Raw genomic sequence first — 15,926 nt, 5'->3', positions numbered from 1 at the left:
GGATTTAAGTTGTGGTTGTGTAGCTCTGTGTATTTATGTTAAACTCTGTATATGAGAGCTAAATAATTCTTTGAGTTGAATGGTACATCTTGGCTGAAAGAAAATCTTTCAGGCAGCTGCCTAATTACAGGTGCCTCACATCTATCACTTAACTCTTAGCTTTTTAAAGTGTCATTCTGGCAGCATAGACCTCACCTGGGAGCTTGTTGGAAATGCAGAATCTCAGACCTCACCCCACCTACTGAATTAGAATTGGCTTTTTAAAATAAGATTGTATACCTTGTGTTATTCCCTACATTTTCCTGGGCAGATCCTAATTTGAGCCCTCTCCTTCTGAATGGGCTGGTAAGGTTAGATGTTTTAACTCTTGGCTTCTGTTCATCTCAAAGGAACAGGAAAGGCTATAACTTTCAGAATCATTCCCACTGAGTGGTTCTCTAAGTACTTAGATGAGAATGGAGCGCTCCAGTTTCAAGGCCAGTGTTGTATGCAAAAGGCCATTACTCTGGGTATTTGGTTCTTAAATGTGACTTGGTTCTTGGACCTTTGGGCCAGTGATTGGTTCTGCAGTTTTCATTTTTGATAGGATTTGTGCTGGTGACAGCACATAAAGTTCATGCATAAGCTGGCTTGTAAACAGCGATATTCAGGATGTTGATAATAGAAGCACCTAAGAGGCAAACCTTTCAGTCTTATTTCTGTGAACAGTATTCAGTCTATTGCTTTTTTGTTAAATCCTTTTTAAAATTGCTGAAGCAACTATATTTTCATTTTGAGAAAATTATCTGCCAAATACTATCCTGTTGAAGCCTTGTTTTCTCTGAGTCCTTTATTTTACGCTTGCTTGCAAACTTCAAAAATTTAACTTTTAAAGTATTTTATCTGGGATATGATTTTTCCCCCATGTGTTATGAGTTAAAGATCTTAGCAGTGGTTTTAAATTGCTTAGAAGTTATTCCAATACCCTTTATTGAATAATCTTACTATTTTTCATTGATTTTTGACTCCATGTAACTTACAACCATTATTTATTGAGCACTTACAATGTGTCACCTAAGCCTTTTACGTGTATTGTTATTTCATCTGGACAGTATACCATTTGAAAGCTGCTATGACTAATCCCATTTTACAGATGTAGAAACTGAGACAAAGAGTTTAGGCGATCTGCCTAAAATCACATTTACCAAGTGGTGGAGTCTGGGTCTGATTCACGTAGAGCCTGCTTTCTTTGATGGACTGTATAAACAGCTTTCCTGGGAGAAGTATCTCTCAACTACCTTCCACCCCGTACTACTGCTTTACTCTTTATATCTTTGTATATTTCAATATATGGGAAGGCCATTTCAGCTTTATTACCTTTTTCCTCCCAGATAACTTTAGTAGGCTGTCTGGAGTTACAGAATAATTTCCCAGCCCGCCTCCCCCAGTTGGCATGGTTTTTGAAATTAGCATTAAACTAACTAATTACTTTGTGGAAAGTATTTACACCTTTATATTCTTTTTTTTTTTGGCCCTGCTGCATGGCATGCGGGATCTCAGTTCCCCCACTAGGGACTGAACCTGTGCCCCCTGCAGTGGAAGCACAGAGTCTAAACCACTGGACCGCTAGGGAATTCCTCCCCCAACACCTTTATATTCTTCCTAATAAGAAATATATTGTGTAACTTGGTTAATGGAAGTTACTATTTTTAACTTTCTGCATCTGTGAAAATTATTCCTTGTTATTTTGTATTTCGGCTTGTATGTTTATCATGTTACATTTTCTAAAATATTTTGTTTACTTTTGTGGGAAAAAGGTATGCTTAGTTTAAAAGGAAGGTATGGGAAGTGGAACGACTGCTGACCAGTTTAGGAGATAATAAATAAGCTTTTAGCCCAGTTCTATACTAACTAGCTTTTGTCAGCTGGGGCAAATTATTTAACTTCTCTGTGACTGTTTCCTTATCTGCCAAATGAATTACCTCACCTCAAAATCTGTTTCATTCTTCTGAGTTTGGCCCACTCAGGGACAGACAGGTGTAGTTAGATTCTGTTCAGATCCACCCTGATCTCGAAGACTCCACTGGTCCGAGGCACAGGGCGAGGTCCCCTTCTTGGCTTCATTGTTCATGACCTTCTTTGACTCCCTCCTTCTTCTTAAGGGATGTTATCTTTTGTAAACCCAGTAAACTGGGTTTTGTTCACAGATGATTTAGAAAAAAAGCTGTCAGCCAGCCACTTTTCCCTGAGACACTTGTCTTAGGCTCCGGAATTGTTCTAGAGGAAAAAAACACTGGCAGTGTTACAGTTTGAGAAGTGTAGCAAAGGTTATAAGTTTGAACTGTAAAGATCTTGTTTATTGTGACTTTGGTGTTAAAGTATGTATTGCTAAAAAGTTAATTGGAATAATGAGGATGACATATGTTCTTTAAACATTGTGCACACATAAATAACTTGATTTTTTTTTTTTTTTTTTTTTTTAGTTAGCTTCCTATGTTCTCAGACTGGAATTGCCAAATGCTTAAGCTTTTGTGATTTAGATTCATCTGTTTCTTTCTGAAAGTGCTGTGATTCTGATTATTTAACAAATGCCATAATATACCTCACCAGTCTAGAACTAACTTTGCCAACCATTTCTACAGAATTTAAGAAGATTTTGTTCATGTGTATGGCATAGAAGATGAATTCGTCCTCCTCCACCATGAATGAAGAACCTGATGCTCTCTCGGTAGTTAACCAGCTCCGGGATCTAGCAGCAGATCCATTAAACCGTAGAGCCATTGTCCAGGATCAGGGATGTCTGCCCGGCCTTATTTTATTTATGGACCATCCCAACCCCCCTGTCGTCCACTCGGCTTTGCTCGTAAGTTGCCTTTAGTAATTTCAGTCTCAGTGTTATAATTTTGCAATTAAGGAGAATTTGAAAAAGTACTAGATGACGTGGTAAAAAGTGAAAAGTGTAGAGCAAATAATAGTAAGTTTGTATGTATTTCTGTACGTGCAAACGTATGTACGTGTAGTCCTCTTACACAAGTGGTAGCATACTATATTGTTTTTATTCTTTGACACAAATGGTAGCATACTACATGCATGGAATGTTCTGCAACTTCCTTTTTTCACTTAAGAAATCTTAAGGATTATATTATATCAGTACAGAAAGACACTCAAAGAGGCACTTATTGTTTTGTTTTTCTTTTGTAACAATTTTGTTAAGATGTAATCACATACCGTGCAATTTACCTAAAGTGTACAATTCGATGGGTTTTAGTGTATTCACAGATTTGTGCAGCCGTCACCACCATCAATTCTAGAACGTTTTCATCACCTCAGAAAGAAACTCTGCTCTTTACCTGTTGTTTCTCAGCCCCACCCTCTTTCCCTAAGTAGCCATGACTTCCTATTTCTTTGTATTTGCGTGTATCTCTGGCAAAAGTGCCTGTATAGATTTTATATAAATGGAAGCATATAATATGTGGTCTTTGTGACTTGTTTCTTTCACTGATCATAACGTTTTCAAGGTTCATCCACATTGTAGCATGTATCAGTACTTCATTCTTTTTTATGGTTCCTTCATTCCATCATATAGGTGTGCCAGATTGCTTATCCATTAGTAGATGGATGTGGCACTTGTTTTAACACAAGATGGGAAGGAAAGATAAAGGAGAAGAAAAGAGAAAATATACAGGATCATAGCTAATAATGCACAAGGAACTACCATATTATGAGAAATATGGGGGCTAGAGAAACATGTTAAAGAACAATACAAAGCAATCAGGCAAATACAGAATGTGAAAATTTCTGGCAGACAAATAATCCAGTTCAGTGAACAATAAATTGCATTAAAAAGGCAGTTGGGGTGTGCGAAAGGCATAGCAGTAACTGTTACAGATTTAGAGAGACTTAAGGGACATATCAGCCAGGTGTAATACGTGGACCTGACTTGGATCCCAATTTGAACAAATCAACCCATGAACATAGTTTTAGATAACTTGAAATGAATGTGGACAAGACAGTAGATAATATTAAAGAACCACTTATTGCTTTTGCAGGGTATTATAATAGTATTATCATTAAGTTAATTTTTTAAAAAACATTAACTTCTTAGGGATATACTGAAGTATTTACAAATGAAATTAAATGTTCTGTGAGATTTGCTATAAAATGCTCCAGTGTGGTTAGCGGCAGGGGAGATGGATGAAACAGGATTGCCTAGTGGTTGATAATTGTTGAAGCTGAATGATGGATACATGGGGGTCACCACACATTTTCTCTACTTTTGTGTCTTCTGAAATTTTCACAGCAAAAAGTTTAAAAGAAAATTACTGTCATAGAAAATTTTAAACTCATTGTCCTTTACTTAAGGACCCATGATCAATTCCCATTTAGTGTAATTTCACAAGTTCATACAGAAAAATAATATAGGCTGTTTCTTTTCAAAAATCAAAGTACATAATACAGATTTCCTATTTTACCTTCATAGAATGACGTTTATTTAGGCAAAACAGACATTGATATGAGTGAACAGTAGTAACAAATGGGGAAATTTGCGTGGCCCCTAGTTTGGGTCCTATTTCAATGAGAATTGGAATAAGGGTGAGAGGAGAGAGTGTGTTGGTCTCTTGACAGAGACCTGGGGTTGAAGGGGGTTGTTTATTTTCAATAGACTAGACTTGAACTTATTTAAATTCAGAAGGCAAGGGGCTGCTGGAGTGGGAAGGGTTTGAGGAGAAGGCTCTCACATTGGTACAGAAGATGGGAAGGGTTGCTAACTGCGGAGGATGGTGAGATTGTTCACAAGCGTTGAGGGGCTGCTTAGTTTGGTAACGCTGAATTGATACGAGGCTTACAGCTTATGAAACTCCTTTTTCACCCTGCTTCAGGCCTGCCATAGGCCCTGAGAGCCAGATAGTTGGATTTGTTTGGGGTTGATTCTTGGCCAGGCAAGTTGGTAATTAAGGGAGTTTAGGATTTTGGCAAGAGAGTAGTTGAAACAATAGACTGTAGGTGCTGGGCTGAATAGGAAGGGAAGTCAAGTCATGGAGGGACCTAGAAAGGAGAGAGTAGAGGGAGCCAGGGCCTCAGAGTTCCCAGAGAGGTTGAAGAATATGTCGGTGTTCTCATAATTTCATTTTATCTTCACTGTTGACTTATTAGCTATACCTTTTTGTTTTTAACTTTTTTAGTGGTTGTTCTAGGTTTACATTATACATCTTTAACTTGTTACAGTCTACTTCATGTATAATGTAAGAATCATACAACCGTATATTTCCATTTCCTTCTCCCATCCTTTGTGCTTTTTTTTTGTCATATATTTTACTTCTATGTATGTTTAAAAAGTCTACAGTATTTTTTTTTCTTTTACTCTAAGCTGTTATCTTTTAAAGAGATTAAAGTTTTAAAAATCAAGTGTATTTTATATTTACCATTTCTGGTGTTCTTCATTTCTTAATACAGATTTGTATTTCTACTGGTGTCTTTTATTTTCTGCCTGAAGAAGTTTAACATTTTTTGTAATGCAGTTTTGCTCTTGGCTTTTTTCCCCTGGTGCTTTACAAGATGTTTCATTTTCTTTTTTTTTTTGACCTCACCGAGTGGCATGTGGGATCTTAGTTCCCTGACCAGGGATCGAACCTGTGCCCTCTGCGTTGGAAGTGCAGAGTCTTAACCACTGGACCACCAGGGAAGTCCCGTGGATGTTGTTTTATCTTCTGGCTCAAATTATTTCTAATGAGAAGACTGCTGTGATTCTTACCTTTGTTCCTCTCCATATAATATATAAGCCTTTTTCTGGCTTCTTTTGTGACTTTATCAGTGGTTTTCAGCAGATGATTATGATGTGCTTAATATGGATGGTTTTCTTTGCGTTTTGGTTTTGTTCTTGTTTTGCTTGGGATTTGTTGGTCTTGGATCTATAGTTTTCATCAATTTTGAGAAATTGTGATTCATCATTTTTTCAAGTTTTTTCTGTCTCTTCCCTGTCACTCCTCTCGTGGGACTCCAGTTGTATGTGTTTTAGATACCTCATGTGGTCCCACAGGTCACTGTTCCTTTTTTTTTTTCTTTAAGACTTTTTTTTTTTCTCTCTCAGTCCTTCGTTTTGGATAGTTTCTATTGCTGCATTTTAAAGCTCACTGATCTTTTTTTCTATAGTGCCTAATCTGCTGTTAATCCTGTCCACTGTGTTTTTCATTTTAGACATTATGTTTTGTCCTCTGGAAGTTACATTTGGGTCTTTTTAATATCTTCCATTTTTTTTTCTCACCATACTTAGGTTTTTCTACTCATCCTTGAGCATATGGAACAAAATTATAATAGCTATTTTAATGCTTTTATTTTCTGATTTTACCTCTGTCATATCTTGGTCTGTTTCTATTGATTTTTTTTTCCCCTTCCTGATTATAGGTCATATTTTTCTCCTTTTCATGTCTCGTAATTTTTAATCAGATGCCAGACATTGCAGATTTTATCGTATGGGCTTTGGATTTTTTGGTATCCCTATAAATATCCTTCAACTTTGTTCTTGGTTGCACTTAAGCTACTTGGGATCAGTTTGATCCTTTCAGGACTCCTAATGGGATGCTCTTCTGAGGATCCACCCTGATCCCTCCTGCATTGTGAGGTCTTTTCACTTGTGGCGGGTGGTGTCACAGACTCCGCCCAGCGTGAGGTCCAGGTATGGTTTTCCCTCTTTCTCATGGTTTTAGTCCCTGGCCCTTTGGTCTTTTACTCCAGGCAAGTGCAAGCCAGCATTCAACCACAGATTCTGGGGGACCCCTCTGTAGAGCTCTGGAGCTCTCTTGCTGCGCTGATCCCTCCTCTCTGTTACTCTGCTCTGCAAATTCTATCTGCCTGGGGTATTTTCTGACACCAGCCAATGTCCTCTGTGGACACCAGCTGGGTGACCAACAATGCAATTTTGACACTAACCACTCAGAGTTAGGTATCAAATTCCCCAGGTTTAAGACTCAGTTCCACAAGACTGCCTTCATTTCAAAGGCCAGTTGCAAGTATCAGGTCACCCATATTTCTAACAGAGCAGCTATAAATTGGGTGTTCCAGTGACCCCCTCCTCAGTTCAGTAATTTACTAGGATGGCTCCAGAACTCAGGAAGCCACTTTACTTGGCATTTACCAGATTTTTGTAAAGGATACACATGAACAGGCACATAGGGCAGGATCTGGAAGGGTCCTGCTTGCAGGAACTTCTGTCTCTGTGGAGTTGGGGCACACCACCCTGGCAGGTGGATGTATTTACCAAGCCAGAAACTCTGAATCTCCTTGTTCAAGAGTTTTTATAGAGCTCAGTTTCCAGCCCTTCCCTACCTCCCAGGGCAGTGGGTGGGGCTGAAAGTTCCCACCCTCTAGTCACTGGGTCTTTCTAGTGACGAGCCACATCCTGAGGCCATCTGGGGGCCACAGCCTAACTCACTTCTTCAACATGAACTCACCCAAGTGTGATCTAAAGGGCCTCCTTATGAATAACAAACTCCTATCAAAAAATTCCAAGGGTTTTAGGAACTCTATGCCAGGGACTAGATGAAGACCAAATATGTATTTTTTATTATACTACTCCACCCTAACCTCCCCAACTCTGATCTCTGTCTCCCTAACTTGGCAAGACCACTGGACTTCACTGGGCTTCCCTCTCCCTGTGCTGCAGTCTGGAACTGCTTCCAAAGCAGGACGATGGGGCAGTTGTAGGATCTGCCTCATCATTTCTCTGAGGGACTCCAGTCCTGTGCTGCTTCTCCTCCAGTTGTCCTGTTTGTTAGTTTTTTTATGAAGGGAGGGCAGTTCCCTTGGCAGTTAATCCTTTATGGACCAAAGTGAAAATCAAGGTAAGACTAGTTACAGAAAGGATAGGAGATTGCAGTCAGAGACAGGTTGTTGGATTTGTGATTTCATGGATGGTACCATTTTTGGTAAGGACCAGGCACTTTGGAAATGTAGTGTAGAGGACTAGTAGGAAATGTGAAGGTCAGTGAACTGAGAAGGCAGTTTTGGATGGTGTAGTTCACAGAGGTATTCCCCTGCGAATCAGGTACTAAAGTCTGCAGTGAATGATCAGAGATCAGGAAGTCTGTAGAACAGCTAATAAAATCCCTCAAGAATCAGCATGTGAAGGAAATACTTACAAAAATGTACTTTAAATCTTAAGAGAAAAGCATCCTAGAAAAGTTAAATTCACAAAACAGGAATTTGTGAGAGTGAGTTCATCTTTTGGTTTTCAGTTAAAAAAAAAAAGACATTTTAAAGGTGTTTTATAAAACTAGAAACGGTTCATTCTGTAAAGGGGGTTGTATGTTTTGTCCCTCTCAGCAGTTTATTTTAATTAATATGTAAAAAGCACCTAGGGAAATGATGGCTATTGGGACTGCTCCCTGAGATTAATAAATGGACTATAGTTCCTTGTATCCTTGTCAAGATGAAGTGGTGAAAATAAAACCAAAACAGCCTAATTTTGACCTTGCAGATAAGTTGGGAACCTTCATTTCAAAGAGCAGATTCAGCTACTGCAGCTCAAAGGATTATTTTTGTCCCCTAGAAGACTGCTCTGCTTATCACATTTAAAGAAGAGTTTCTAAACATTCAAAACCAATTGGTTCTAAAAGCAAAGCCCTGTTTTTCACTCTTTCCTCTCGCAGTAGGTTAGTAGTAGGTTTAATTTTGAGTAGTCTGTCATGTGGACTGACCTATTCCTGCTCTCGCTGTAGGCTCTTCGATACTTGGCAGAGTGCCGTGCTAACAGAGAAAAGATGAAAGGAGAGCTGGGTATGATGCTAAGCTTGCAAAGTGTTATACAGAAGTAAGTACAATAGATAGTGTCTCCTAATGGAGTAGAAAAGTGGGTCATGTTACTTTACTGAAATTTGTACTCTAATGTGACGGCATACTTTCGTGGGTTATATGTCCAAAAATGTTCTGATGGTCAGTGTTGTGATTATTTCTAAACGTTGATATTAACAATAGTCCTTATGAAAATGCTCAAATTTTATTTAAAATGTTGATACACATTGTACTTATGAATAATATTTCTAAAAAGAGACAATCCTACCATGTATGAAGTTTTGTGAAGTAGATGTAAATGGATTTGCTAGTAGTGCAACACAGGTGGCATTTGAAAATGTGCAGCATTATAGTACAGTACATAATTCTTTTCTTACTTTCTCGCAGTCTTACTCGAAAGAACCTTGATCTGTATCATGACAGAAAGGGCTTTTGGTGAGATTTTCCTGAGAATCATTGAGATGTCTCTTAGAGATTTAGAGCCATTTAATTTGAATTTTAGCAAATGGGTGGTTTTTAATTGTACCTTTCATCTTATGAAGATTTTTATATCTATCATCTCATTTTGCTATTTACAGCTTTTTGAGGTAGGTTAGACAGATAATAGTTTTATGGGTGAGAAAATTACAGAGAGGCCGAGTTTCTTATCTGTAGTCCTTCAACTGTGTTGCCTCTGGGAACGTCTGGTTTTGCTCCTTTCCTAGGCCTTGCTGATTTCCTTGTAGAAGGCTAGAAATGGAAGATTAAGTGTTTTGATATTTCCACTGTGTCTGAAAGCAAAAAAACTATGCTGAGGCTTTATCTTAGTTGACTTTGTATCTTGATCTTATTCAAGACATGACTGCCTTTAAGACTATAATAAATAACCATTTAATTTACTGATTTTTAAAACTTGCAGTTTCTTTGGCTTGAGTGCTCACAAAAGTTCAATAATTCCCAAACACTGTAAGTTAAATTGTATCAGTGAACAACCATCCAAACTGACTTCCGAGGCAGTGTATTTTTTTTCTTAGTGTTCTTGGCTTCTAGATAAATTTTATTTTAATAATCCTTTCTTTTTGTTTGTTTAAATCATGCTACCCCTGATAGGTGCCTTGATCTTTAATAATGACAAGTTAGAGACTGAAGGGTTTTTTTTGTTTTTATTCAGGTGATCAGTTAGGAATAAATATTAGAAAATATTGACTGGCATCAATTGTATTAATCATTACCTATGGTTTGAGGTCAGTTCCATTAGTAAAATTTGGATTCCAGTTCTGACTTGAGACAAATGGTCTCTTTGACCCTCAGTTTCCTTATCCATACGCCTGCAGTTAACACCTTCAAAGTGCTTGATTCAGTGGGATGATATGTGTAGAAATGCTCTGTAAATTCTGAAGTGTTGTATAAAATATGAGGTTACATTGTTCTTGTTCCTAGTATGTTTTAATGGCATGTAATTATTTTTAACTGGCATATTCTTTTGGAAATCGTGACAGGATTAAGCATAATATGGAGGCTTCTGTAGGATTATTTTATTCATATGATGAATTTAAGATTGTGTATTTCTTTAACAGGTTTGGTTATTGAAGCTGAAAATACGTGGTAAAAATTTTTAAATGTAAGAAATTAGATGAAAAGTTAATGTTGATATTAAAATATGCTTCAAATTTGAGCTTTAAAGATTTAAAGCAAGTTTTAGGGGTACTGTAGATTTACCCTATAAAACAATTTCTGAGCTTGGTTGGCTAAGGTTGTGGTATGTGCATATGTATGTGTGTATCTGTAAATGAGAGATACATCTAAAATATTGGGTTGGCCAAAAAGTTCGGGGTTTTCCGTAACATCTTAATGTTAGGGAGACAACTTGTATTTTTTTTTAAAAATAAATTTATTTATTTTATTATTTATTTATTATTTTTGGCTGTGTTGGGTCTTTGTTGGCTGCGCACGCGGGCTTTCTTTAGTTGCTGCGAACGGGGGCTGCTCTTCTTTGTGGTACGCCAGCTTCTCATTGCGGTGGCTTCTCTCGTTGTGGAGCACGTGCTCTAGGCGTGTGGGCTTCAGTAGTTGTGGCACACGGGCTCAGTAGTTGTGGCTCGCGGGCTCTAGAGCGCAGGCTCAGTTGTGGCGCACGGGCTTAGTTGCTCCGCGGCATGTGGGATCTTCCCGGACCAGGGCTCGAACCCGTGTCCCCTGCATTGGCAGGCGGATTCTCAACCACTGCACCACCAGGGAAGACCAACAACTTGTATCTTTATAAGAGAAGTATTGTGTCAGTTCAGGTCATTATCTTGTAATGTCATCTGGGAAGGAGATCTTGAGATGGAGTTAGAAATGGAAGAGGTTTATTGTGAGATATGGTCTGTAGAGATAGAAGGGAATGAAGAAGGATTGGACTATAGTCGTTAGACTGCAATGCAGATCTGACATCTGTAAAAGGAAAGTGAAGAGGAAACCGAACAGGGCAAGGAGAGTCTCAGATCGCAATGCAGATCTGACAGACAGCCCAAGGGGGAGCTCCAAAGCGAGGATCACCCTGTAGAGTCTTGCATTGGGCAGAAATGGCCAGGCCCTGTAGTGCCCCCGCTGCCCAGGCATTGGGGGGGTCTCCCTGGGAATGGTCAGGCCTTGGAATGAAGGATTGAATGGTGTGAGAGATGTCAAAGCCACTACTGCTGGTGGCTCTACTATTCTACTCCCTATAGCCAAAGGGCAGGTTTCCTTCTTAAAGGGAGATCCAAGCAGTGTGTCTCCACGGTTTCCACAAGCAGCTTCTCTTTAATACAAATGAGGTATGTTTTTTTAGGACACTGCGGTGATCGTCGCTGGCTCTTCCAGCAGTAAAACAGGTATGCATTCATTGCATATGCCATTATAATTTGGTCCTATACCCCTCTCAAAAGTGGAGATATGATGTAATAATTTTCATGTATATTTTCCAGCTCATTTGGCTGTTGGAGATCTCAGATTTGAAGGTTACCTTTCAAGCTTTTTTAAAAGTCACCTCTGTTTACCAAAATAATCATCTTAGAATTTATCAGTTACTGTTATCAGAAGGTCAATAAAACTGTGTGTTTTAGCTTATAAACATTAAGACTGTGAAGTATTAGAATCAGGTTTTGGTTCAGCATGTTTAGCTTTGTGTTGTGAATTATCTCATGGCTTGGACATGATTTTCTTTCTTTCCTTCTTTCTTTCTTTCTTTAATTTATTTATTATTTATTTTTGGCTGCGTCAGGTCTTAGTTGCGGCATGCGGGATCTTTTGTTGTGGCACGCGGACTTCTCTCTAGTTGTGGCCTGCGGGTTTTCTCTTCTCTAGTTGTGGTGCAGGGCTCCAGGGCACATGGTCTCTGTAGTGGTGGCGAGGAGGCTCCAGAATGCCGGGGCTCCAGGGCACGTGGGCTCTGTAGTTTGTGGCACACAGGCTCAGTAGTTGTGGCACGCGGGCTTAGTTGCCCTGCGGCATGTGCGATCTTAGTTCTCTGACCAGGGATCAAACCCGAGTCCCCTGCATTGGAAGGTGGATTCTTACCACTGGACCACCAGGGAAGTCCCTCATTTTCCTTTTTTAAGAAATTAGATTGCTCTAGCATTATTATTTTCTCCTCATTTACTTTTTTCTTTTGGGTACCTGTATTAAAAATTCTTAAATAATCAAAAGGAAAAGTTTTTATCATATAGAGCCGGGTGAGTTTTATATATGCATAATTGTTCTGACACTGTAGACATATGTTCTTTAGACGTTATTTTGCATTTTGACATCTGTGTTGGCAGATACAGATGACTGATTGACCGCTCTTCCATTCTTACATAGGTCACCTTGGTAAGCCATAGCACAGGAGAGCTATGTTATATACCCCAGTTGTTCTCAGTGAAGTGTCTGCGCCATGACAGCTGGGCAGTCAGGGTGGGGTTCGGATCAGTTTTTCTCTCTGTTTAGCAGTACTGAGTTAGGGGGAGATGTAGCCATGATTCTGTGGAACTATACAACTAGGGAAGCAGCAAAAGGATCTTCCCATACCCCAGTAAGACCCGTAGAACAAAGAAAATCTGTTGTGGAGGGATGCTGCTTTATCCACTGAAGAGAAACCTTCATCTGGAGTGATCAAAGGGGAAACCAGAAAGCAGAAGTAGGTGGGGAGAGTGGAGGTTATTCTTAACATGAGAAGCAGAGAGCAGTGTTTTATAAAATAGGGAAAATTCTGTGTATTAAAATTTTTGCCCTTTAATCAAATTATGTTTTGCTACAAAATTTTGCTGAGATTTTAGCACGTTATTCAATAGCAGGTTTGACTTAACGTTTAGGTCAAATTGGTGCTTACAGATCGACAGTTGGATTGATTTCAAAGTCACTGTTACTTTCAGTTCTTCAATTGTGAAGAGAATTTTAAGTTCTCTGTCACTCAAAATGAATCTGGCATTGTGTTCTAATTTTAATCTTCCATAAATGAAAACTTGTCCTTAGAGGTTAGAACCTTTTTACATTTTATTTTTAACCCTGGATCCTTTGTGAAGAGAATTTTCAAAATGTCAATCTAGGAAAATATCTAAACGCAGTTTAAGACATTTGTTAATTGGTATTTCAGGAGTAATACTTCTGATACAAAATGTATTTTATAAAAGCACTTGTGAATATCTAACATGAAGTATGCTATAAATAAAAGTCACTTTAATAAAATGTGGCATCTCAACTGTAAAATACCTCATTTCATCTGGAGAACTTCCTAAAACTCTAGATTTTGAAACAGTGCCATAGTAATGGTGGTCTATTCTTCTTGCTAAAATCTTGGATGAAAAGTATGTGCTTCATTTCTTTATGCCTTTCTTCTGTGTTCTTTTATTTTCTTTAAAATACTATTTTAAAATCTTATTACAAGTACACAGTATATGGTTTATTTATAAAAATTCAAAAATATAAAAAAGAAAATCCATAATGCCATTTATCTTTTCATTTAAATGTTTATACATACATATTTTTTTAAACTTTAGTTTGAAATGACATCAGACTTTCAGAAAAGTTGTACAAACAGTACAGCGATGCCTAGATAAGTACACCAGTAGTCCCCAGATTTTAACATTTTACCATTTGTTTTACTGTGTTTTTGTTCTTTTGTTTTTTTAAATATTTATTTATTTTGGCTGCCCTGGGTCTTAGTTGCGGCACGAGATCTTTGTCGTGGCGTGCAGGGGTCTTTTAGTTGAGGCATGCGGGCTTTTAGTTGCAGCATGTGGGATCTAGTTCCCTGACCAGGGATCGAACCCAGGCCCCCTGCACTGGGAGCACAGAGTCTTAACTGCTGGACCACCAGGAAGTCCCTTGTTTTACTATTTGAACATTTGCTTTATTCTTTCTTCATACATGTTGTTGTTTGGTATATATGTCTTCATAACTTATATATAGTCATTGTGAAGTATGTATTTTAGGAGAAAAAAATGTGTCCTTTGTCATGTTTAATGCTTGGATTTGGGGCTGGAATTCTACTTTGTGTGATATCAGTACACAATTCCTGTTCTCATTGTTTCTATTTGCCTCATCTACACTTGCCCATTCCTTTATTTCTTTTTTTTTTTTTAATTAATTTATTTATTTGTTTGTTTTTTATTTTTGGCTGTGTTGGGTCTTTGTTGCTGTGTGTGGGCTTTTCTAGTTGCGGTGAGCAGGGGCTACTCTTTGTTGCAGTACGCGGGCGTCTCATTGTCATGGCTTCTCTTGTTGCGGAGCACGGGCTCTAGGCACACGGGCTTCAGGAGTTGTGGCACACAGGCTCAGGAGTTGTGGCTCACAGGCTCTAGAGCACAGGCTCAGTAGTTGTGGTGCACAGCTTAGTTACTCTGCGGCATGTGGGATCTTCCCAGAGCAGGGCTTGAACCTGTGTCCCCTGCATTGGCAGGCAGATTCTTAACCACTGTGCCACCAGGGAAGCCCCATTCCTTTATTTCTAAATCACTTTTAGTTGTGTCTTGTTTTGTGAGTCAAAATGAAAATCTTTTAGTGGGGGGAATAAAGTAGGAGCTTGGGATTAACATACACACACTACTACATATAAAATAGATAACCAACAAGGACCTACTGTATAGCACAGGGAACTCTATCTACTCAATAACCTATATGGGAAAAGAATCTGAAAAAGAATGAATATATGTATATGTATAACTGAATCACTCTGCTGTACACCTGAAACTAACACAACATTGTAAATCAACTATACTCCAATAAAATTAAAATAAAAAAAGAAAATCTTTTAAATTAGTGAGCTAGGTCCATTTATATTTATTGCTGTTACTGATATATTTCATCTTAACCCATTTTTGTTGTAATTACCATGTATATTATAATAGTTGTGTTTCTGTGCCTGCTGTTTTCTTCTTTTATCTTGAAATTTTCTTCTGATTTGTCTTATTGTTATAGTGGTTACCTTTGTACTTATAATTTAAAGAAATGTTCTAAGTTTTCTGTTTTCTTATTTAAACTTTCACCATCTTGCTTGTTAGTTTTAATGGTAATCTTTTCACTCCCATGGTCAATGACTTTTTCTACTTTTCCCTTTTCTTCTCCCTTTTCCTTTCTTTTTTTAAATTGCATTATTTCTACTTTATCAGAACATTTATATATTCTATTCTCTTTTCCACTTTAGTTTTAAATTTAGATCTACAGTTAAATGTGTAAAATGCTCATCATCAGTCCTTCTGCTGAAGTTTTCCCAGTCATCTCTTTGTTGGTTGAAGCTTAATTCCCTAGTAGATTGCTCAAGAAAGACTCTAATATTCCTTGAGGTTCTTTCATGTTTAAAACTCCTTTTCTGTAACCTTGATACTTGAAGGACAACTGGACTGGATCCATGGCTCACCTTTTGTTTTCTTGTGATTCTTGAAAATGCTGCTCCATTTTGCCTTGATTTTTATGTTGTTTTCTGTAAAGTTTTTAGAACAGAGGGTGGCAACTTTTTTTCTGTAAAATAAAAAGCCAGATAGTAACTATTTTAGGCTTTGTTGGGCTCACAGTCTCTGTTGCTGCACTCAGCTCTGCCCTTGTGGGTCAAAGCAGCTAGAGATGATATGTAAATGATGGACTTTTGCTCAAGGATCATAGTTTTCCTGCCTTTGGACTTCATTGTTACCTAAGCAGAGCTGTTGACTGCCTTCTTAGAACCCTTTTTAAGTTAGGATTGGTTTTGC

At 38.2% G+C, this 15,926-nt stretch overlaps 1 protein-coding gene across 1 annotated transcript in view; it reads left to right on the top strand.

Moving 5' to 3' along the window:
- Positions 1-15,926, top strand: part of ARMC1 (armadillo repeat containing 1) — a 36,236-nt gene that overhangs the window by 929 nt on the left and 19,381 nt on the right. The window contains exons 2-3 of the mRNA XM_082433724.1: positions 2,622-2,842; positions 8,694-8,785. Coding sequence (XP_082289850.1) covers positions 2,660-2,842; positions 8,694-8,785 — 275 coding nt within the window. The 5' untranslated portion in view covers positions 2,622-2,659. The remainder of the gene's footprint in view (positions 1-2,621; positions 2,843-8,693; positions 8,786-15,926) is intronic.

The sequence above is a fragment of the Balaenoptera physalus genome (genome assembly GCF_965194825.1).
Source record: "Balaenoptera physalus genome assembly, chromosome: 17".
In the NCBI taxonomy this organism is placed as follows: domain Eukaryota; kingdom Metazoa; phylum Chordata; class Mammalia; order Artiodactyla; family Balaenopteridae; genus Balaenoptera; species Balaenoptera physalus.
Note: the sequence above shows the minus strand (reverse complement) of the source record. Positions and strands in the feature narration are given on the sequence as shown.